The sequence below is a fragment of the Mustelus asterias genome, chromosome 1, assembly GCF_964213995.1.
Source record: "Mustelus asterias chromosome 1, sMusAst1.hap1.1, whole genome shotgun sequence".
NCBI classification, from domain to species: Eukaryota; Metazoa; Chordata; class Chondrichthyes; order Carcharhiniformes; family Triakidae; genus Mustelus; species Mustelus asterias.
Window position 1 is genome coordinate 56,001,131 of NC_135801.1, and position 25,748 is coordinate 56,026,878.

At 42.7% G+C, this 25,748-nt stretch overlaps 1 protein-coding gene across 5 annotated transcripts in view; it reads left to right on the forward strand.

Annotated features, from left to right (window-relative positions):
- The window catches only part of dclk2a (doublecortin-like kinase 2a), a 330,122-nt gene that overhangs the window by 225,357 nt on the left and 79,017 nt on the right, over positions 1-25,748 (forward strand). For all 5 annotated transcript variants that reach the window (XM_078210403.1, XM_078210563.1, XM_078210647.1 and 2 more), the window contains one exon: positions 17,157-17,229. In XM_078210403.1, coding sequence (XP_078066529.1) covers positions 17,157-17,229 — 73 coding nt within the window. The remainder of the gene's footprint in view (positions 1-17,156; positions 17,230-25,748) is intronic.

Below are 25,748 nucleotides of genomic sequence, written 5' to 3' on the forward strand. Positions count from 1 at the left end.
TAAAGGGCCATAGGATGAGTGCAGGTGTGGGTTGACAAAGTGACTATAAAGGATGGGTAGTAGTTGAGGGGTCGGGAGGGCAGTTGGGGTCGATGGGGGTTAATCAAGGGGAAAAGAGGGCATTTGGGGGTGGGGAGTGGTTGGGGGTGATGTGGGGTGTGGTTGCAGGATGTGATAGGCTGGTCGGGGGTGGGATCCAGTGGAGCAGGGCTGGTAGCCAGAGTGCCCCCGAAGTTAGAAGTTATTTAAATTCTAACTTTTCCTGGGTAACTATGCCAGTAAGGCAGTCAACACCATCTGAAGACAGAGATTTAAATTTGAGTATTGGATGGTTCCCAGTGCAGGGCAACTGCCCATCAGAAATCTGAACTTTCCGGGAAATTCCATTCAGTCCTTATGTGGGGACATCTGCGGGCATTTTTGGGATACCGCCGTATGATCTTCAGAGGTTGGAAGTTATGGACAACTGTGTGTAATTTAGAAACTACCTTAGCGGCAGTAACAGAACATGATGCGACACTAAGTATGAATGGCCTGAGCCTAGGGCAGAGATCAAAGAAAGCATAGATTCCAGCTCACCATAAAACAAGGTCACATGAGTTCTGCTGAAAGGACTCAGATGAGCATTTTGATGGGCAGTGTATAGAAGAAGCTGATTGGAATGCACAGTGAAATACCTATTCAATGTCCAGGAGCATGGGGCAGTCCAGCACCAGCTTGGTGCAGGGCTTGCCACAGAGATTGCAGCCCATCCTTTCTGGGGTAGAAGCCAACTCCACTTGTGGTCCAAAGCATGACATAGAGTCTGAAAAGCAAGACACAGGATCTTATGGTTGATATTTCCAATTGCAACATATACAACTTCCACAGGAAGGTAATGTGCTGCAGTGGCAGTTCAGATTAAACCCATGTAGCGTTTGCTTGCTGCAAGGATGGCCATGAATTGCATTGTGCATCAGAGTTTGTCATGTGTCATAGCAGTTCAGCAATCTATCCTCCAACAGATTACTGCAGTTTGCAGAGACTTTAGCTGGAATTTTACCATTTTGTTTCTAAGTGCTGGGCGGGTGAAAACTGGGAGAATTTCAGATCTGTTTTTTGGGCGTGCTTTCAGGCCCTCCCATACGCACTCTGGCTAGAAAATTTTGAGCAAGTCTGTTGCTCGCTGCAGAAGTCTGTGGGCCGGGCTTAACGCACCCGAAAGCCTGCAGAAGATGGTAGTGCGCATGTGCCAACCTCTGATGCTGGCATTAACAGTAGCAGGCATCTGACAGAAGAGGATGAGCTGTCAGGCCCCTGCTACTGCAGGCAGCCTGAAGCAGCACCCTCCCACACCCACTGCAGTCATGAGGGCCCACGGCCCGAGATACAGCCCTCGCCTCCTCCCACCATCCAGACCAATCGCGGACCCACTGCTCTCCCTCACCGATCGCAGATATGCTGCCCTTTCTCCCTCTCCCCTCACCAATCGCTGCAGAGTGGCAGTGGGCCCCCTCTCCCTGTTAGCCCCGTCCCCCCCTGCCTCCCCATTTGCCCTGCTCCCACTGGCCCCCCTCCATTGGCTCCGCCCCCGGCACTGCCTGGTAGGCAATGTCCAGGTGCCAGGCCGGCATTACCAAGGTGCCAGGCTGGCACTGCCCAAGGGGCAACCCCCCCCTGCCCTAGGCCTCCCCGGGGGGCCTCAATGGCCTCCGGTTCCACCGGCGAGGCCAAGACGACTGCTCCCCGTCCATGGGGAACGTCCATTTCTTGTCGGTGAGGCCATAAAGACAGGCGAGCCCAGATGATTGAGTGCCAGTCTCGATAAGCACATTCAAAACATCATTTTAATAAAATTTTAACATTTTAATAAAATTAAATTACTCAGCCTCTCGCCCATTTCCGGCAAGAGGCTGACCACGCCGGAAATCCTGCGCTTGTAAAATGGTGCCGGTCGTGAAAACTGGCGCCAATCGCGCTATTCACTTTATGCCCCTCTTTACAACCGGTCATATAACACCGCCTCTGTCTCAGACAAAGCACCATGGAGCACAGACCTGTTGTTCTCTCAGGAAGACAGCATTTGTTCTCTCGCCATTGCTACTCCATCAGTTCCCTTGCTGTTGCCTGTCAGCTAGCCAGCCCATACTGAGATGGCACAGTCTGCAGTTGGGCTTTCTAGGCTCCCAGCTGCTGAACTTGTCCTCCAAGACCATCTTCAACCTTCCACCAGCCACGCTGCAATCACTGGGATAGCATTCTGTAGGAGCACTGGGATAGGCAAAGGGACACCATAGACAGACACAAAGGGAATGCACAAGGATGATGAGATGATTTTTTTTTAAGCAATATGGAATGATTGGGTTTATAAATCTGGTTCTGAATGCTTATTTTTTGGTGGGCTTTTATCTTAGCATTGTGACCAAGCGGACTTCGATGGTCAGTGACTAAGGGAAAGTACAGTGAATGTTGGTGAATGCGAGTTGCAGTTGTTGGTATCGCACTCGAGTTGGTTCTTCACATGCAGCCAAGCCAAAAAGGGACTGTCTGGTTGCCTTCTTTCTTCTTCTCCCTCCTCTCCCTCCTGCTCCTTGTGCTCCTGCTTCTTTTTGATTTGATTTGATTGATTATTGTCACATGTGTTAATATACAGTGAAAAGTATTGTTTCTTGCGCGCTATGCAGGGAAGCATACCGTACATAGAGAAGGAAACGAGAGAGTGCAGAATGCAGTGTTACAGTCATATCTAGGGTGTAGAGAAAGATCAACTTAATGCGAGGTAGGTCCATTCAAAAGTTTGATGGCAGCAGGGAAGAAGCTGTTCTTGAGTTGGTCACCGCACAGCAAGTGTTAGGGGCTGCCCCTCATGATGGTAAGAAGATGTAGTGTGCAGCTGCCCGATGAATCTTGATGCCTGCTCTGTTGAGTCCAGCAGGGCTCCTCCCGCGTGGTCCGGGAAGCAGGAAGTGTTCTTTAAGCATCCCAGCAGTCTGCTTAATTACACGCCACGTGGCAGCATGGTTTTCGTTCTATGCATGTTATACATGAGTACATGGATTGTGCACTGGGATTGTCAGCCATGTGATCCGTGGGCAGCTCCTATTGCCCAGCAGCCAACCTATGGTCTGTTATGACTCAAATGCAGCTGGACTATTTGACTGCAGCCGAATGGAAGCAACATGAATGTTGCCAGGATATTGGCAGTGATACGTGATTCACTGCCTATGCTCACAATGCTGGACATTTCGGGAGTGGAAATCCTTTCAGTTCCAGTATAGGGTCAAAGTGAAATGTGGTGCCCACAAAGCAATGTGTGTGCAGTCACTGGTGCCTTCCACCACGGAGAAGTGTGCAAACCTAGCAAAAGAACACATGCTAGCTCCATCTATTAGTCTCTGGCAACAAAGAATAAAATGTTGTTCGCTCTTAATGCATGGAGAAGCTCCGTGATCTCCCTTATGCAACAGCTAAAAAGGAACCGCAAAATATTGCAAATATCTTTAGCTCCAGCCTTGTTGAAGCCAGGCACATAAAGATTAATGGCACGGTCACCCACGCATCCATTGGAACTGGGGACCTAGCTGTGCTCTGAGGCTGCAATTGGAAATCGCAGATTTCAGTAAGGATGTTCTAGCTGAGGCACAGATGTTACATGCACTGTTCTTCAGTAAGGTTCAGGCAGCAGAATTGCTCCCTAAATATCCTAGGTGGATATGTCCTCCTGCTGAGAGTCCTTCTCCTCTCCTCTTCCATGAGTTTTTCCTGCTCTATGTGGCCTCCAGATTCTTTCTCCAGATCATTCCAAGAGGAATGCCCACTGGTGCATTCAAGTCAGGGAGATACTGGTTTGTGTAGAAGAATTGAAGGTAAAGAAAAACTCTTCGAGAGTGCCAAACTGCTCCCTGTAGACTTCAACAATCTTAAGCAACTACAGAAAGTGCCAAACAGTTGTAAAATGGCTGTAACCAGCAACTAACCCATAGATAGTTTGTGATTCCTTTTATAACATTGAAGGGGTATCCATCGTGCTCAGCTGGTGTTCAATTGTGTGAGGTTAAGAGACAACATTGGCTGGAGCATTGAGCACCAAAATGGCACCACTGGTGGCCAATCAGCATTATATGCTAATTGGCATGATGATCTGTCTGCTCTCCACACTTCCATTGACCATTCACTAAACACACGATGCCCTCAACAATATGGCATCCAGAAAGACTCGCCCCAAAAATTGGGCAGGACTACCAATGCCGTTTTGGACATCAAACAGCACCTATAATGTCCAATCAACGGGTGCTACCAATCAGTTTCCTGCCATTGGTGCCACCGATTTAGTTGGTCTATTACAGTTATGTAATTTGCATGCATTTTAACACTAGTATTTTGTTTAATCAATCTGAAAGCCCAATCTTTGTGTCGATACATTTTTGTACTAATACTGTATAATTTTACACATCAATAATTATAGCAGATTATAATGTAGGCTTCCAGAAGTGATTATATTTGCACAAAGCAGCAAAATTAAGGTATCAGAAGAGAGTGTAATTTTAAAGTTATTCTCAAGTCATTCTTTTTCTATTGCTTCAGCTCCTGTGGAAACAAATTTGTCATTTCTACACAAGGCATCATTGGAAGGGTATTTCATTTAGGAATTCAATTCTCATTCTGCACTTTTCAATGACAAAACTACTTTGAAAAGCTGATCTGTAGTAATACTGTCACAATGAAACCTGCCCTGATTTTACAAAGGGGCAATATCAGTTGTGTCTCATTTAATCTCCTGTGTCCAAATCCCAGCTCGCACCAAGTCTTCAATGCCCATGTGCTCCCAGTGCAACCACAGTGCCACCTTGTTGAGGCATCAGGAGTCTCACCTGCCAACTGGAGAGCCGGTAAGAGACTGGTGGTGCCTCTTAATGGGAAGGCCTGCCAAACCACAAGCCAATCAGTGACAAGGCCTGCGGTGGACTTCCCCCTAGAATCAACACCCAGGGGGCAAATGTGCCACCCAGCAAGAGTTGCCAGCCAGCCAGAGGCCAGCAGCTCTTGTGCTCAACTCATTAGTATTGTTGCCACCATGGACTGCTATGTGTAGCATGTGGTAAAGTAATTGCCGTGTTAAAGTAATCCAATTTAGATGTTTATCCCTGATTTCTATAAAGATGCAGAGTATGAGGTGAATGGCATTATCATTGAGGATTCGCTGCACAATTGAGATTAATTATCACTTCTAGTGTATGATAGCATGAAAAGTGACAACTTCAATTAAATGGGAAGGGGAAAAACATCTGCATTAGCACTGAATCAAACAGTCTTAACACTTCTAATGAAACACCTCTGCATCGGTTTCAAGAGTAAAAGTCATTATGTTGTCTAGATTTGAGTGCGAAACGAACAGTTAACAATTACCTTTACTCTCTGTCCTTTTGAAGCAATTTGTTCTTCAAACAGTAATAAGTGTGTGTGAGTGGTGATTCAAAGTTTAAAGCGGAGTAGTTTATTCTGAGACTGTTCACAAAGATTCCAAATTTAGCTTTGTTCAGAGGAGTGCCTGCTTAGTGACATCAGTCTCGTTTTTTAAAGCATTTGGTTATTCCATTTCCTACATTACAGCAATGATTACACTACAAAAGTACTTCATTAGCTATAAACAACTTTGAGATATCTGGTGGCCATGAAAGGCACTATATAAATGCAAGTCTTTTTTGTGTTTTAGCACAATGAAAAGGGAGCATAGTAATTCGTTATGTACGTAATGATTGAAGGAGAGGCAGATATAAGGGCAGTAAGTTTGTACACACCTGTTAATTATTGCAGAAAAAGAAACATGTCGAAGCTTTTTGTCTTGTGCTCATCAGGACACTTAGCAAGAATGCCAATATATGGCAAAAAGCAGTTTGTACCATATGAGAAGAGAGATATGATTGGATTTGGTTGACAAGTGGACTCTGAATGATAGAGGCATTGCCATGGGGAATACACCAGTTGATGGTCACTGACAGGTAACTGCCAAGCATTGTTTGAAGTTTAAACCAAGCAACTTGACCCTGATTAGTCAAAGTGTTGCCCCAAGGAATAAGTAAGTGAATAGCTGTCACTTATTTTGTTTAGCTGAAACAGGAACAATGTGTGTACCTGTACTTCCTGTCTGTAAAGAACATGACCGTGTTTTAATACGTTTAGTTTCCAGTACCCACACAATCTTCTTTCACAGTATAAATTGTTGTTTTCCCTTTGTATTGATATTTTTGTGAAAGTGTCCTGATGATTGCAAAATGAAGAGCTTTGACCGTTCTCTTTTCTCAGCAATACTCAAGTTGTGTACTACTAAACTGCTACATCTTTTTCCCCCAATTATTCCAAATTTATAAAAGTACATTAGGTAACAGTTAGATAATGTGCAATGCAGATCATTAACTTTCAATAAAGTATGTGAAGTGCCTCACTACTCTTGGTATTATGGGGTATACTTAGAATGTACATTTATATTTAATATCAAATGTTCTCTAATGTGGACAGCCCTAGGGATTTTACATGGTTTACAGCCCTTTGGTATACTGCAGTGAGAGGACCTTAGACAGTGACTGTTTCCCACTGAGCCTTTGCAGTGGCTATCCCGAGCTATAGTGTTTCTCTCAGTACATAGTCTTGGACCTATGCCAGCCTGTAACACTCCGTCTTCTACAGCTTTTAGATCTAAAAGACCAGCAAGTTTCAGGTGTACCAAAGAAAGTATTTTGCCTCCAGCAGCAATTGATGGTTATCTAAGAGTGCATCCATTATATAGCTCTCTAGGGCATTGAGTCCTGTGCTACAGAGCTGGTTCGGATGAACTTCAGCAAAACCAATGCATCTCTTTCCTGACGTTTTTTTTTCAAAGGCACATTTCAGGAAGGGATGGGTGACGGAATCATCCGCAGCTGTCTTGAGGGCAGCACATGGGGACGGTGAGGCTCCGGGCATGCAGAAAGGACCTGATAGGGAAGCCCACCTCGCCACCAGCCAACTTATGTCTTGAGGATATTTCAAAGTTCTGGTGATGGGGCATTCTGCCAAATGACTTTGATAGTCTGCCCAGGGACCCATCCGACAGAATCCACCATCTCCTCTTCCTGCAGGGCCTCAAGGATGTTACATGCTGGCCATAGCCTGATGGACTTGTGGTCAAAGGTGTTTTTCTCCACCAACTTTTGCACGAGGGACAGGTGGTACAGATGGCCAAATTAATTGAGCTTTCTGCAGCAGCATGGCCAGATCTACACCAGAGACAGATAGAACCTCAGCATGTAGTGACACTTGGGGCGGTATTTAATGTAGGTGACCTGCAGCCAGCGAGATCTGTAACAGCTACACTCGTGGTGCAAATACTGCACAACCACCACCCTCCCAACACATTTTTGTGTTGGACCTAGCAGCTCGCTACTCGCTTAAGGTAATGGGTTTCTGGGAACTTGGAAGACAATTATTGAATTGTCTACGAAAATATCAGCATCAAAGCCTTACTTAGATATGATAATCACCGACATCCCTCTTCAGAGCAGGTTACTCAGATGCTGCCAACCTTGCTGTGATTAAAATGGTAGTGGCATTGGGAATGGGTTTTGCAGACCTGATAAGCTAACCATCAAGGTCAACGGAAGAGAATATCTGGCGTAATGTGGAACAGGCAGTCAATTCACCGCCTCTCATTTTGCACTGTCACTAAGGACCAACAACTCAACTCTACTAATCTCTTAAAAACATTGGTGAACAACATATTCCACCATGTATTAATAACAATGTTTAGCATCTGCTTCCAGAACATTCATATCACTTGCTTGGAGCAAGTCTTTGTTTACAAAAATTGTCCTGGATTAGAATATATATCATTTCTGATACTATGTTGGGGAGTGAGTAACTCAGTGATTGTTGATTTAGCAAACTTTCTTACCTGGACTTTCTGAGCATGACATTCAATTCCTGACAGTCTAATATACATTCAACTCTTTGTTAGTCTGCACACTGATCATTGGCAGTATAGTGAAAATCTCACTTGCTGAGTTTAGATACCACTATCCAATTCTTTGGGGACTGTAGTTAGGAAGAAATGGTTGAAGGTTTGAGATTTAATGATCTGCACAGGAGATTGACACTCCCAATGCATCCTCTAGGTGCTGAATAGCTATTTTTAAACAGTCTCAATACTGCTGATTCTTCATGGTATTTGAAAAATTACATGCGAGAATGTGGCAGAACTTTGAATACAGATGTGTGACAGCTGTGGGTATTAGCAGCTGCAGAATTGACCATTTTGGCAATATGCACTCCAAGTCCAGCACAAAGCAGTGTTGTAATCTATTTGCACTTATCTAAAATTGAGATCATCCTGAAGTCAGCTACCCATTACCTTACTTTGTACCAAGACATCAGGAATCCAAAAGAAATCTGAGGCTGCATTTTACATGCCCAAGTTCAGCCTGTTTTCAGTGGGGGCCATGTAAAATAGGGTGGATGGATGCCCTCCTCATCACCACCTCACCCAGCTAGCTCACGCCTATAATGCAGGGGCTGGGCGTGTGCTGAAATCATCAGCCTGTATATTTAAGGATCGATCAGGCTTGTTAATCAAACCAGTTGACCCCCAACAGTACGCTAGCCGTGCCGTAAAATGATTGGTATAGGCAGCTGGATGGTAGTAGGCTGCCTGATTTTCAAAAATTATCCAAAGGGCTGGAAGGAAGGGGGGTTCATTCTTTGGGGATTGCCATTTGCCAGTTGAGAAATGCCACCCACCACGCCCTTCCTTTTTGCCTGCCGCATTAAGTAGATTGGGTGCACCCCCGAAAGCAGGATTATCTTCCCGGTGAGGGGCCGAAGCGCCACATTTGTCTCTGTTTAGCCCACCCACAGCACGTTATAGATGCGGGGAACCCGCCCCATAACGAGATTTGCTTCCGGGGATGGGTGGATGGGCAAGTCATCCATGCCCCCGTAATACTCTACCATTTGAGACATCTTTACATTGTTGCTTGTTGACTTCTAGTTTGTGAGCTAACTCCTAGCATTTACACAGTTAAAATTAGCTCCTTTGTTTCAGTAATAAACTATATATCCAAAGGTTGTAGATCAGCGATTCTGCTGCCAATGTAAGACAGCTAGATTAAACAGTGCAAATACAAAAAGTGAGCCTACAGATTCCAGACTCTTGGTTTAAAATTAAGTAATTGTCACTGTAAATGTACCTTTAATACTGCCCAGTGCCCCTGATCTTTTGTCTATTAGAATTTCCAGTGTTCTTTTCATTAGACTGAGAATTCAGACAGGATCAGGGAGACAGTAAATTCCAATTCCCGGAAATGCTTGTAGCTGTACTTAAACTGTGGTGACTACAGAAAAAGATTCAGAGATTTCATGTTTTTATTCTCAGTAGTTTTCCAAAAGTGAATTAATTTAAAATTCAACTTGCATTTATTTTTACACCACATCTCAGAAACACTTTGCAACAATGAATTACTGTCATAACAGCCCATTTGTACACAGGGAGATCCTAGAGTGATCCAGATTAGAGTGAAGGCACTAAGAGAATTCCTTGTTCTCATGGTGTCATTTGATTCTGCAGCACTCCTCCAGTGTGACGCTATAGTCAGCATATGTGCTTAAGTCTTAGAGCAGAATTTAAACGCTCATTCTTCTTACATGGAGGCCAAATGGGCCAGGCTGACCAGTCTACTTTGAAGTGAAATATACAGAAATAAAGTAAATTATAGGACCTTAAAGCCATGGATTGCATTCAGCATTGAAAGTTTTCCTACATTACAGTAGTGGCTACATTTCAAAAATATTTTATTGGTTGTGGAATATCTCAAATTCACTCAGTTTTATGGTGAAATGTGCTACAGATATGCAAGTTCTTTCCTTTTTTAAGATGTACAAGGATGATAGCGGTGATGAGAAACTATAGTTGAGATATAGGCTGTGGATTTCTGTGGAGACTGTTCTGATCTCCTGCATTGCTTCATTGGGAGACTGGCAGAATCTTTGGAACAACATTGTAAGCAGGTGAAAACAGTGATTTCCAGAAATCTGTTTTTTTCTAGATTGCCGAGTTCCTGTTGAAACGCATGGTCTTTGTGACGACTTCCATTGTACAGGGAAGAAACAGAGGAGATTGAACAGAGCTTTTTAAAATGATGAAAGTATTTGATAGAGTAAATAGGGTATGACTATTTCCTCAGGTTGGGAGTATTTGACAAGGGGGGATTCATCAATTTTAACTTGTCGCCGAGGAAAGAAGTTGGGAGAAATTTCTTTCCACAGAGGATTAGTGACCATGAAATGTTTTGTCACAGGCTTGAGGGATAAGACCATTATTTGCTTTTAAGAAAATATGGAAAATATTTGAAGCAGAGGGTGATGCAGAGCCACGGGGAGAGAGCAAGCCAGTGGCATTAGGCTTGGGCTAAATGCCTTTTTAATGGATTTCTATTAATAGCATTCTTGGACAACAAAGTAAATCATGTCGATTTTTGGGACAGGAATGCTGTTGCAGAGTGGCAGGATTAAGAAGGTAGCTCAGATTTGGAGCTTTTGTGTTTAATTTGTCCTGGAGACAAATATTCCAATGTCATTAAAGCTGTAGCTTAGCCAGCCTGATGGTTAGCTATGATCCTAACTTTAAATAAAAATAATAAATGTAAGTGTTGGCATAGTTCATACTGCTCAGGTCATGACCGGTTTGTTGGTGCTGATAGGGTTTTAAAGCTGCAATTTATTTTTCGTGGCAAGATTTTTTCTGGAAATATGATTAATTTTTAAACTCTAGGTGAACTGTAAATTTTAAAATGCAGTCAATAAATGTCTTCATGAGAATTAGGTAGTGAATTTTAAAATTGTTTAATTTACTCATACCGTATCTGTTCATTTGTCAGTGTCAGGAACTGGGGAGTGAATGCCTATGGCTTAGACATGTTGTGATAATTTTTTTTGGATAGAATATTATCTGCCAGGAAAATGATGAACATCGTGACCTGTTTTACATTAGAGGTGTTAGACCTGAAATTTCAGAAGATCCACTCTACTGACTGAAATACAGTAGAGTGGAACCCTAGCTGCCTACTATAGACGCAGGACCAATTTCCAGGAAGGCGTCACCAACACATTTGAGGCAAGCTGTCAGCAACCTGCAAGGGTGCATTAAGTATCCCTTAATCCTACATGGTCTTGAGAAATCAAAACAATGACTCTTCTCTTTGATGGTGCATGGGAGTCTCAGGCGGGGCCTGTCCACACACAGCATGCTCCAGAGCAGTAGCACCTTTAAGAGCTGTGGGATTATCTAGGATTGATTATCTAAGGCAAAGCCTCCATGAAGGAAAGAAAACAGGCAAGGTGAGCTGTTGCTTCATTGTACCTATTTTTCACCCAACATAAAAATTAAAATTTTGTCAAAAATGATTCCGAGCTTCCCTACGAAAATGAAAGATGGATGAAATTTGGAGGGGACGCACAGGCCACTGTGTTTCTAAAAAACATTTGGTAACCATCATTGAAGTGTACCAGCACATCACTCTCCTTGGCACTATTTGAAGAAGAACAGGGGAAAATCCCTTTGACAAAGCTTTGACAAAAGGGTCATCTGGACTTGAAAAATCAGCTCTTTTCTCTCCTTACAGATGTCAGACCTGCTGAGATTTTCCAGAATTTTCTCTTTTGGTTTCAGATTCCACCATCCACAGTAATTTGCTTTTATCCAAGGGAATATCCCCATGTCCTGGCCAACTTCATCCCCCTGGCAACACCAGTCTGAAAAAAGCAAAATATTGAGTCATATTGTTGTGTACACAACATTGTTGTGTGTGCAAATTTGCTGTGTACATATTGTCTGCAGTGCTTCCTAAATCACCATAATGACCACACTTTCAAAAGTATTTCATTGGCTGTATAGTGCATTGAGAAATCTGATGTCATGAAAAGCACTACATAAATAGAAGAATTCCTTTTTTAAAAAGTGATGGGATTATGACATAAATGATATCTGTACACTGGATATGTGACGCCTCGTCAGACAATTTTCATGAAGGTAATATGTTGCCACAGAGGATATAGTACTATTTCTTCTCGCAAACCCTTCGATCTCTGGTGTGCTGAGATTGTGCCTTATGTTTTCTACCATTTTGCCACCTTTTTTATGGTGATTTAATGTGGGGGAAATAGGAGATAGTTCTCTTCCACTCCTCCTCCGAGACTGATCTTCTCCTCCCAGTGCTCTCAAGCATATTAACTGACCCTTCCAGTGCTGTGAGGTCTCAGAATCCCTCTGTTTGGTCTCTTCGGCTATTGCAGCCCCCAATACTCCTCACTTCCTGACCTCAGGATCCAGTCCCCAGGTCCCACTATGTTTTATCTTTTACCATCTGCCTACTTGGAACATTTCTCTATAACCTGCCGTTGACGCTACCTGCTGTTGGCATTTAAAAAAGGTTAAGAGATAAAATTAACTGCATTTAGTTAAACAAGCATTTAAATGTATTCAAAGCCATTATTTTGAGTTTGAATACGAATGAACCCTTAATCATAGAGGTTGAGCCTAGAAGTATGATTAGCTCTCTTATAATAGCCTATAATAAAATGTGATTTAATGTATTCAAGTATTCGCCTCTGAATGTACAGTGCATTACAGAGCATAAAGTGACATATTCTTTGACTCACCATTCACAGAGCAGACCCATTATGGTTCAGTAAAATATGGTGGATTTAAAGGGCCAATTTTCTGGGTTTGCATTGCAAACAGAAAACCTGTCCACAATTTCCCAATGCGCATTCCAACAAATAACTCCCTGCGCATAATCAAGGAGGATTGTTTGTGGAGACATCAAAATTTGAAATCTTCAAGCATTTGAATTCAACTGACATCTCTTTTGTGTCATTTTTAAATAAAAACAGAAATGTAAACATTGTGAACTAGAGATTGATTGATGAGATTGATTGACAAACCATTTCTCCTCTCAGAGAAAATTGATTGCGGTTAGTCGTACAAACAAATTACCAAGGAGAGAGTAAATTAGTGGTGAGATTTACAGATCAAGGACATTCATTAAAAAATGAAGTAGTGTAAGCTAATCAACAAGACTGATGGAAGAATTGACATTTATTTTCAGCCTGTTAACGAAGATGAACCTGGTCTCATGCTCATGAGAGAAACTTCAGTGACAATGCTCTTTGTTTTTACCAATAATATTTTTTTTATATACCAGAGTGCAAAAATATTCATGATGAAGGCTAAAGTTATAGTTTACCAGGCAGTAGTGATCCCCTAAATGCTTTGAAGATTTGGGCAACTTACAGCAGGTACCTCAAAGTACTGGAGAATTTCCAGCGGGGCCTTCACAAGATTTTCCAAATGCAGTGACAAGGAAGACTGCCCAACAGTAGCGTCCTCTCCCAAACTTGCCCAGCATCAAGGTGCTAATCACTCAAAACCAGCTCCATAAAGGAAACCAAGTGACCATCTTTCATGTGCGGGACTAGACACAATTTCTGACCTGTTTTGGTTGACTCATGCTGGACATCTGTAGGAACAGCTGCAAACTGGGCTCTGCCCACTACATTGTAAAGTGGTGAACCAGGCCAAGCCAGAAGCTCCCACACGCCAGCTTTTAGTTGGTACACGTTGGCCTGGTCTCATTAGGTATTTGCTGACAAACCGGTAGAAGTGGTCCTATTTGGGGTCCAAGCTAGGACTAAGGCTGGACTCTCTGAAAAAGGGTATTGGGGGGGGTGGGTGCAGAATGTTCTGTGATATTTGTTAAGTGGCCCCAATAAGGGTAACTGAGGGCCAGCAGAGTCAATTTTCCACAGAGTCTGGAGTTGCTAACTGTGATCAACTGTATTCCTGGAGGTGTCATCACGTGACTTGCCCCCATGCTGTAGCCATTAGTCAGCCAACAAATCCATCCTGGTGATGCACTGCCTTCCTACGCCAGTAAGAAGAAATAAATACTCATTATCCAATTGGATATGCTTGACTGTCAGCTAACAGCCTTTTTTCTCATTTTAAATATTTTTGTATCAGGTAAAAAGAAATGTTCAAAGAAAAAGACAAAATGTCCCAATGATTTTTCTCCAGTGTCCTGGAGATTGATCTTCAATTCCTGGAGATTCCAGATCAATCCTGGAGTGTTGGCAACTCTTATGGGGTCCTGAAATGCTTCTTGAGGCAAGAAAGCTTGGCCAGAGTTTCTTCAGTCGGGGTTGCTTCACATGTACCTGCACACTACCAAAGACCTTCTCATTGAAGCCTCTTTCCCAACCCTGTGAAATCCAGCGAGGCTGCAGCAACATTAACTATAGTGTCCGGTGTGATTCTTCTGGAACCGCTAGGTTTCAATGACTGTGGATTTTCTGGGCCTGAGTTTCAACGGGTTACTTCCAAACATCACAGTTGAGTCCATTTTTGTCCTTACCCAACATGTGTAAACGTGGACTCCCAATAGGATCATGAGAGAGTGAACACCAAAGGGAATCGGGCTGATTTTGTTCCCCATCACAATGCAAAGGACACTGAGGTTTGATGGGAGCACACTGCATGCCATTGGTGTGAATAGTTGATTCAGCAAAGTCTAAAATCTGAACTTGACAACTGCCTAGTTTGATTGACTCAGTATCAATCCAGAAGGTGCATTGATTCACCAAGCCCAAATCATCCACCTCTGCTAAATAATGAACAAATAACAGGCATTTATAAAATAATTCTATTCACTGACAACATCGCTGTAGGGCGTAAGTATTTTGAACGTGAAGATTTCTGTCCCCTTGATTGGGAAAACAAAATTATTTAAATCTCCAGATAAGTTGTGAAAGTAGATGACCCTAATCCCATCATTCATACCTAGAGACCTGCTTACTGGCTCCGAGAATCCAATGCAGTCCAAGGTTCACCCACAGAAGATGTGATTGAATTAAATTTAAGAAATAGAGGTTGCTCAGGAAAGATTGTGGTGATGGAAAGAGATTGCTTTATATGTAGAGGATAATCTGAATTCTGAGAAAATTGAAACAATGTCAGGGGAAAGGGAAATGAAACAGTCCTGATGGAGGCAGTGGAGTGTGTTAGTAATCCGACAACAGATGTGACATGATCAGAAGAATTTACAAAACTAATAACATTGTAGGAATGGGCGACTTAAGCCAAATAAATTTTAACTGGACTAGAATGATGCAGGCTACAGAATCAAGGTGGGTAGATGGAGTTACGGTACAGAGCAACCATGATCTAACTGAGTGGTGAACAAAGTTGACAGGCTGAATATTTGCTCCTTTTTTTATGTTCCATGTGTTCCTCTGAGATATTCATGCAGTCATTCAAACACTACCTGGTGATGGACAAGAGAGAAGAGGAGCACAGCAGGAATAGCTAGAGTTTCTTGAATAAATAAAGAAATTAGAATTTTATGAAAATGCACTTGAAAAATTCAAAGGATATAATACAAAAGAAAACAAGTGAAGAGTAGAACGCATACCTCCACCATGCTATATTAACTCAATTTTATTACAATCGTGCAGCTCAATCTTGAGATTCTATGACCAGAAAGCTAAAAGAAAACCTTTTTGTTAAGAGTTTCCATCTTACTGAGAAGGGGCAGGCGCAGTCCATATTCAACAACATGCTCTGAAAACTCTGCTCACATTTTGACAGCTTTGACAAATTGCACCAGAGCAGCTAAGATGATCCACAACATTCTAAAACAATTGACAACAGTCACGTTTGCACCGACTCTCCATTGGAGCAATTTACTTATTGCTGCTCCCCTGCCTCCTCCTTAGTACCTGCATATTCTTCCTTATCAGATAATCTAATTCCCTCTTGAAAGCGTCGATTGAACTTGCCTCCATCACACTGCTCAGTGCATTGCAGAACATAACCACTCATTGCACGAAAAATCTTTTCCTCATTTCACCATTTCAGCTCAATGACCTTTCATTAGAACTGATAAATAATCATTGTCCTGAAAGGTTAATTCTGTTTCACTGTCCACAGATGCTGCTTATTTTGCTATTTCCAGCAGTTTTTTTTATTTTTGATCTCCCTTTCAGTTGTAAAACTATATAAAGTTTTTTTTAACTTTGGTGAAGGTGTTACATGAATGATGACAGACTAACCACTCTATGTATCTTTCCCAATTCTCATTTCCATTGACACCAATGAATGTACATGTCAGGAGGGATGAGTAATGGACGGCTGATCAGATCTTGCTTGTTGTACATATTTTGCACAATTGCCCAAGGTCATAATTACTCCCATGACTCAAAACATAGCACCAGTTAAATCAGAGATTGCAGAAATATAGTAAGAAAATGGAACAATCATGTCCTGCTCCTCTTTGACCTGCCAGCATCAAATTCAAATTCAAGATTTCAGGCAATAAATCACATTCGTATGAATAAGATGAAGTGGGAACCTCGCGATTTTGCTGAATATCTATCTACCCAAGACACTGCACTGACATGTGAAGGAATTCACTTTGTCTTAAGTGACAATTTATTCTGTGCTTATAAAACGTGCAACAATCTCACAGATACACAAGAGACACACCAAACAGGAGCTCATATTGGACAAACACAGACCCCTGCCCATGATTTTTTCATCCACTACAAAAAGCACACTTGTGTCTTTTTGCTATAAGCAGCAGACACAGCTCTTTAACATGCCTTTGAAAAATCAGTCCTTTATAGTAAATGATATATTACCGGGTACATGGTCACATATTGACCATTTTATTGCCAAGGTATATAAGTCGCATACTTAACAATAGATTGAATTATTATGATTAAGTAGTAAATATTGATCATTTCTACCTTAATAGTGTTCCAACGATCAATGGCAGATACTTTCAACATCATGCTCAAGGTTTTCATTACAGAACAACTTTTTGATAATTTGTTCCTGCCTTGCTATTTTTCTAACAAAACTATTACAACCATGCTCAAATGGATCTGAGTTGATGTTTAATTTGAATTCATCCCTATGGTAACCCAGGAAAGATAGAAGGAAATTACAGGGACCAAAAGGCCTTTTCTTGTCTGAAATCTGCTGTCAATGACTATGAGATCCTTAGACTTACTTCCTGTGACCTATAGACTCTGTAAGGTGTGACTGTGGAGATCTCAATAACTATCTAATGCTATATATTATTATTTTACAGATTATTCACCAGATAGGTCTGTCCACCAATGTGAATGGAGTACCTCAACAAGCCAATGGTATCAGCCCTGAAGGTAAGTGGCCATGCTTTGGAACAATCTGGCTGTTTGGTGACCTTACTATACAATTTTGCTTCGAAAGGTGCAGTTGAGAAACAGAACCATAGGAACAAGCCATTTAGCCATTCTAGTCAGTTCTGCCAGTCAGTGAGATCACTGCTAATCTGTGACCCAACTCCTTTTACTGCCCATATTCCTTACTATTTTGGTTAACAAAAGTATATCTGTCTCAGAGTTAGAATTAACAATTGGCTTCATGTCAGTTGCCATTTGCAAAAGAAAGTTTGAAATATCTACAATCCTTTGTGTGTAGAAATGTCTTCTAACTTTACTCTTGAAAGGTTTGTCTCTAATCTATAGATGATGGCCCCTAGTCTAGATTCCCCAACCAACCGAACTAGTTGCTCTCTATCTACCCTATCAGATCCCTTAATACCTTGAAAACTTCAATTCATCCCTTTGTCTTCAATATTTCAGAGAATAGAGCTCTCGTTTGTGAAATCTACCTCATAACTTGACTCCTGGAATCCAGGCATTATTCTGGTATAAGTCCTTCCTAAGGTGTGGTGCCAGAACTGCTCACAGTTTTCCAGGTATGGGCTAACCAGGACTTTGTATAGCCATAGCATAACTTCTACCCCCTTACATTCTAGTCCTGCAGATATAAAGGCCAGCATTTCATTAGCCTTCTTGATTATTTTCTTGTCCATAATGGTTCAATGATCAATGTATGTGGACCCCCAAGCCTCTTTAAATATAGCTTTTCACTATTTAGAAAATACCCTGTTTTATTCTTTGTAGGTCCAAAGTAGATGATCTATTTGCCCACATTGAAATCCATTGGCCAAGGTTTTATCAGTTTGCTTAACCTGTTCATATCACTTTGTCATTTTATGCTTCCATCTTTGTTTTATTCATTCGTAGGCCATGGGTGTCGCTGGCTGGCCAGCATTTATTGTCCATCCCTAGTTGCCCTTGAGAAGATGGTAGTGAGCAGCCTTGAATTGCTGTAGTCCATGTTCATGTGGGATTAACCCACAATGCTGTTAGGGAGGGAATTCCAGAATTTTGACCCAGTGACTGTGAAGGAATGACGATATATTTCCAAGTGATGAGTGGCTTGGAAGGGAACTTGCAGGTGATGTTCCCATTTATCTGCTGCCCTTGTCCTTCTAGATGGAAGTGGTCGTGGGTTTGGAAGGTGCTGTCTAAGGATCTTTGGTGAATTGCTGCTGTGCATCTTGTAGATAGTACACACTGCTGCTACTGAGCGTCGGCAGTGGAGGGATTGAATGTTTGAAGATGTGTCAATCACGCAGGCTGCTTTGTCCTGGATGGTGTCAAGCTTCTTGAGTGTTGTTGGAGCTGCATCCATCCAGGTAAGTGGGGAATGTTCCATCACACTCCTGACTTGTGCCTTGTGGATAGGCTTTGGGGAGTCATGAGGTGAGTTACTCACTACAGTATTCCTAGCCTCTGATCTGCTCTTGTACCCACTGTGCTTATGTGGTGAGTCCAGTTGAGTTTCTGTTCAATGGTAACCCCAAGGACATTGACAGTGGGAGATTCAGTGATGGTAACACCATTGAATAGCAAGGGGCAGTGGATAGAGTGTCTCATTGGTGATGGTCATTGCCTGGCATTTGTGTGGCGCAAATGTTACTTGCCACTTGTCAGCAGCCCAGGCCGGGATATTGTCCAGATCTTGTTGCATTTGAACATGGACTGCTTCAGTATCTGAGGCATCCTGAATGGTGCTGAACATTGTGCAATCATCAGCGAACATCCCCACTTCTGACCTTATGATGGAGGGAAGGTCATTCATGAAGCAGTTGAAGATGGTTGGGCCTAGGACACTCCCATGAGGAACTCCTGCAGTGATGTCCTGGAGCTGAGATGACTGACCCTCCACAAACACAACCATCTTTCTATGTGCCAGGTATGGCTCCAACCAGCGGAGTGTTTGCCCCCTGATGTCCATTGATTCCAGTTTTGTTAGGGTTCCCTGATGTCACACTCTGCCGAATGCAGCCATGTTTGAACGAAGGCTGTAATGAGGTCAGGAGCTGAGTGACCCTGGCGAAACCCAAACTGGACGTTGTTGAGCAGGTGCTGCTTGATAGCACTGTTGATGACCCCTTCCATCACTCTACTGATGATCGAGAGTAGACTGGGCGGTAATTGACCGGGTTGGATTTGTCCTACTTTTTATGTACAGGTCATACCTGGGCAATTTTCCACATTGTTGGGTAGATGCCAGTGTTGTAACTGTATTGGAAGAGCTTGGCTAGGGGAGCGGCAAGTTCTGGAGCACAAGTCTTCAGTACTATTGCCAGAATGTTATCAGGCCCATTGCTTTTGTAGTATTCAGTGCCTCCAACCGTTTCTTGATATCATGTGGAGTGAATCGAATTGGCTGGAGACTGGCATCTGAGATGCTGGGGACCACTGGAGGAGGCCGAGATGGATCATCCACTCAGTACTTCTGGCTGACGATTGCTGCGAATGCTTTAGCCTTATCTTTTACGCTGATGTGCTGGATTCCTCCATAATTGAGGATGGGAATATTTGTGGAGCCTCTCCTCCAATGAGTTGTTTAATTGTCCACCATCATTCATGACTGGAGGTGACAGGACTGCAGAACTTAGATCTGAAGCATTGGTTATGGGATTGCTTAGCTCTGTCTATCATTTGCTGTTTTTTCCGTTTGGCATGCAGGTAGTCCTGTTTTGTAGCTTCACCAGGTTGACACCTCATTATTAGGTATGCCTGGTGCTACCCCTGGCATGTCCTCCTGCACTCTCCGTTGCTGTATACTACTTAAAATGCTTGCTGTCTTTGTGTTATTGAATATGTGGATTTCTACCCCAACATCTAGTCATTTATAATTATAATAGATAGCTAAAACTCCAAATTAGATTCATGTAGGCCACCACTAGTCACATTTTTCCAGTTAGAGTACCTGCCCATTATCCATCTTGTTTCCTGCTGTTCAGCCAATTTTCTAACCAGTCCAACATTTGCTTTCAATTCCATAGGTTTCAACATCATCTGAGAAACTTTATCAAATGCTTTTTTGGGAATTCATATAAATAATATCCATTGTCATTCCTCCGTCCACTGCGTTTTTATCTCAGAAAAATTCGGTCCGATTTGTCAGGCATGATCTACCCTTTATAAATGCATGGTGGTTCACTTCGATCAGCTGAAAATTGTCAAGGGTGCTCGGTCATTATATCCTTCGTTATAGACTCTAATTCCTGACAATAATGTTAAACTAACTGGTATATAATTCCCTGATTTCCCTTTCTTACCTTTCTTAAATAGTGGAGTAATAGTCACCATTTTCCAATCTCTTGGACAGGTCCCTAAATCAAGAGAACCTTGGAAGATTCTAGTTAGGTTATCTGCAATGTTCTCACCTATTTTTCTTTTTTACATCTCTGGTATGGGAACGGTCTGGTCCTGGTAACCTGCCACTCTTAGGTTCTATTATTTTCTTCATTTGTTATTTTGTTTATGTTAATTCGCTGGACTCTGGGGAAGTGTCGGCTGATTGGAAAACAGCTGATGTGACGCCACTGTTTAAAAAAGGAGGTAGACAAAAGGTGGGTAACTACAGGCCGGTTAGCTTAACTTACGTAGTTGGGAAATTGCTGGAATCCATCATTAAAGAAGAAATAGCAGGACACCTGGAAAAAAATGGTCAGATCAAACAGACGCAGCATGGATTCATGAAGGGAAAGTCGTGTTTGACGAATTTACTGGATTTTTATGAAGATGTAACGAGCGCAGTTGACAGAGGGGAACAGGTGGATGTGGTGTTTTTAGATTTCCAGAAGGCGTTCGATAAGGTGCCTCACAAAAGGTTGCTGCAGAAGATTAAGGTACACGGAGTTGGGGGTAAAGTGTTAGCGTGGATTGAGGATTGGCTGTCTAACAGGAAGCAGAGAGTTGGAATAAATGGGTGCTTTTCTGGTTGGCAGTTGGTGACTAGTGGCGTGCCGCAGGGATTGGTGCTGGGGCCTCAACTGTTTACCATATACATAGACGATCTGGAGGAGGGGACCGAGTGTAGGGTAACAAAGTTTGAGGATAACACAAAGATGAGTGGGAAAGCAAATTGAGTGGAGGATGCGGTAAGTCTGCAGAGAGATTTGGATAGGCTAAGTGAGTGGGCGAGGATCTGGCAGATGGAGTATAACAAGTGTGAGGTTATCCACTTTGGAAGGAATAATAGTAAAATGGACTATTATTTAAATGATGAAAAATTACAACATGCTACTGTGCAGAGGGACCTGGGAGTCCTTGTGCATGAATCGCAAATCTCAGTTTGCAGGTGCAGCAGGTGATCAAGAAGGCAAATGGAATGTTGGCCTCTATGGCGAAGGGGATGGAGTATAAAAGCAGGGAGGTTTTGCTGCAATTGTACAAGGTACTGGTGAGGCCGCAACTAGAGTACTGTGTGCAATTTTGGTCCCCTTATTTGTGGAAGGATATATTGGCCTTGGAGGGAGTACAGAGAAGGTTCACCAGGTTGATACCGGAGATGAGGGGGTTAGCTTACGAGGAGAGATTGAGTAGATTGGGCCTGTACTCGTTGGAGTTTAGAAGGCTGAGGGGAGATCTTATAGAGACATATAAGATAATGAAGGGGCTAGACAGAGGCTGAGAGATTCTTTCCACTTAGAAAGGAAACAAGAACTAGAGGACACAGCCTCAAATAAGGGGGAGTCAGTTTAGAACAGAGTTGAGGAGGAACTTCTTCTCTCAGAGGGTAGTGAATCTCTGGAATTCTCTGCCCATTGAAGCAGTGGAGGCTACCTCGTTAAATATGTTTAAGTCGCAGGTAGATAGACTTCTGATCAATAAGGGAATTAAGGGTCATGGGGAGCGGGCGGGTAAGTGGAACTAAACCACTATCAGATCAGCCATGATCTCATTGAATGGCGGGGCAGGCTCGAGGGGCTAGATGGCCTACTCCTGCTTCTATTTCTTATGTTCTTAATTTTGGTGAGTTCCCATCCTTGTATAAATATTTGTTTTCTTAGGATGTCTAATGTAAATACTGGTTCAGCACGCCACCATTTCCTTATTTTCTTTGATGAGATTGCTGTTATAAGTTTGTAAGGGGCTCACATTGCTCCTGAACACCCTCTCTTTCCTAGTATAATTGTAATAATTTCTTGTGTTGACTTGGATATCCATTGCAAGTTTCTTTTCATATTCACTTTTTGTGGCTCTCACCATCTGTTTTGTAACTTTTCATTATTCTTTTTATCTCTCCAGGTTGCCAGGAATGTGCTAGTTTTTGTATTCTTATACTTTTAGCTTGATGTTGTCCTTTCCTTTTTAGTCATCCGTGGCTTTTTTGGCAATTAGAACTCTTTCCCAGAGGAATATTAACAGTTTCTATGCCGCATTCTTTTATGAACATCATCCTTTCACACATTTCTCAGTTTACCATGGACAGTATTTGGCCCAGACATTTCTTCCCAGGTCGATGCACAGACACAGGAGAACTCCCAGCTCCGTGAACTCAGCCTTTAAATATGGCTCCCTGGACATCAGACTTTTCGGGAGTGGAGAGGGCCGGGGGACGGGGGGGGAGGGTGGAGTGGAATGCGGGCGACCTGAAAAGAACTGAGGAAGATGCCAGGTGCAGAGGCAGACTGAGCAGAAGGCCTGCCTTGGGGCTCCAGCACTGTGTCAAAGGTTTAGACATAAAGATTAAAATATGAAACACCTCTCCAACCCTCACCCCTCCTCACTGCCCAGACATGCCCCATCCATACTTGCCCAAGCCACCTCATGCCCCCACCCAGCCTATAAATATTTGTTTTCTTAGGATGTCTAATGTAAATACTGGTTCAGCACGCCACCATTTCCTTATTTAGGATGTCTAATGTAAATACTTGCATCCTCCATGCCACCCTAAACCCCACCACCCATCCTCCCAAGGTCCTTTATAGCCTCTTCACTAATGCATGCCCCCCTTACCTGTCACCCTTTGCCCTGACACCTACCATGGCAACTCATCTAGTATTCATGGGCAGACCTCTGGACCAATGCAGAGATGAGTAAAATGGAGTTTTAGAAAATAGTTCTAAGACTCTGATTGTTGTCCCTGTGTTGGGATGTGCAGAATTGGGAGCTTCCCCACCTTGGCAAACACTGCCTTTAAAAATATCTGACCGGGGGGGGGGGGGGGGGCTTGTGCTGAAATAGGCGTCAACTTCGGTATTGTGGTTAAATAAATATTTTTTAAAAAGCAAAAACATCCCTCCTGCTCTCACCCCTCACTCCCCCACACACTCCCTATGGCACTTCTGTTCCAACCTATAGCGACCCATGTCTCCCACCTAGCCCCCAAGGCCGCTTATACCCCAATGCCAATCCATGCCCCTCCATCTGCTTCATGACCCTATGCCAACCCATTTTCCTCTACCCACCTCCATGGCACCTCAAAGCACCATGCTAATCCATATACCTCTACCTTTCCCCATGACCCTTCATGCCCCCATGCCAGCCTATGCCTCCCACCAACATTTGCCCTTGCCTCCTCCATGATACCTCACCTTGTATCCTTGGAGAGCTTCTTGACAACTTTGCATTTCCTTGACGATTTGGACATTTCCTTGACAAGTTTAACTGCTGGACAGTTTTTAACCAGTTCTTTGGCAGCTGAGCAGTTCCAATGTGTTTGTGCGTAAAAAGTGAATAATCATGTTCACCACTTCATCCATCTCCCAGGAAGGGTCCTGCAACCCTATTCAAAGGGATACCTTACCTTTCCAAAGGGATACCCTGGCTATCCAAACAAATGCACTAAGTCAGACCTTCTCTTACCTGTCCTAATGGTTTCACACTCGTGGCCTACCAAGATCCCAATTCAGTGGAAGCTGCTGGTGATTTAAATGACCAGCTGCCTCCACAAATTGTGCATGTGTGAACCCCAGCCCGACTCTGCTAACACGCCTGCAACAGTGGGAAATGCCAGGTTCATGGGTGAGACTTGGGAATTTTGACCATTTCCAGGATTTTCACCATGACATAGAACCTCTCCACTACGCCAAACATTTGGGCCTAAGTGTCTATTACACAATTCAGTATATTGAAAAAATACTCTCATTCATAAAATACCCATTTACTACATTCCCTCTGTTAATAAAGCCTTATAACAACAAACATTTCATTCAAGTGCACAATACCTTACAACAACAAGCATCGGCATTCATAGTCCCACATCAAAGAGTCTATAACCCCTTGTAGCTGTGAAATGGTTAATATGTTAATGGGTGGTTGTAAAATCAGTCATACAGTACTAATCTACTTCTGGAAACCCTCAGACTTATGTCAACAGACAGGGTGAAACAGCAAACAATCATTTTTTTCTAAACACTCCAGACATTATTTTTTCAAAGATTTAAATGGCAGGACTTTTAAATGCCTTGACATCTTGACAGCTCCTTTTGATTAGCCCATTTCAGATGTGCTACTGACAGTTTTGACAGTTGATTTTAATAGGTTTCAATAAGCTTAAAAGTAATGTTTATGCACTTTTTATGCATATTTAAGGCTATTTTTATCAATTCCATCGTACACCAAAAAACATCTTGCCTCTCCCAAAGGTGTCCCAGGATCAGATCCAAGTGGGTACCTTACCTCTCCTGGCTATTGAAATGAATTCATGAAGTTCATACACACTTTTACCTGGTCTCATCTGCACACTTCAAGTTTCGCACACCTGGCTACCAAAGTCCCACTCGAGGCAACTGCTGATTTAAATGGCCACCTACCTTCGTGAAATGTGTATGCACAAAATCCACCCCATCCCCATTCCCATTCCCATGAAAATGGGAAGTGCGGTGTTCAGGGGCAGGACTTTTGGCCACTTCTATCATTTTGAAAATCTGAGCCCCTGTCTTATCACAGTACTTATCACATTCGGCCTTACCTAAATCGAGAATCTTGGTAGTTGTTTTGCATTTCTCCCTTTCAAATGCTACGTTGAACTGATTGTATAATAATCCCTATTAGACTGTTCGCTAAACCTGACTAATTGCTCACTATTAAATCTAATATGCCTGCCCCCATATTTAGTTCTAAGACAAATTGTTGAAGCAAACTATCCTGAACACATTAAAGGAATTCACTACTTTCTGACGTGTGCTAGTCTGCTTATTCCAATCTATATTAAAGATAAATTTGTCCATTAAAGCCACTCTGCTTTTATTACGTACATGTCTAATCTCTGTGTTAATACATTGCACCACTTCACAGCTGCCACCAGGGGAGCCACTGCACATCCACCACTACAGTATTGAAATCTTTTTCCTTTTTTATTGCTACCCATAAAGTCTCCATTGCCTTTATATCTGCTCATATCTCTCATTATATCTCTTTTATCACTGAAGTGATTCCATTCTTAATCATTAAGGCTATTACTTCCCCTCTATCATTTTCCCTATCTTTTCTGGGTGTTGTCTTGGGGAATTAGTGGAAACTTTTGTATAAACATTTAGGGCGCTATC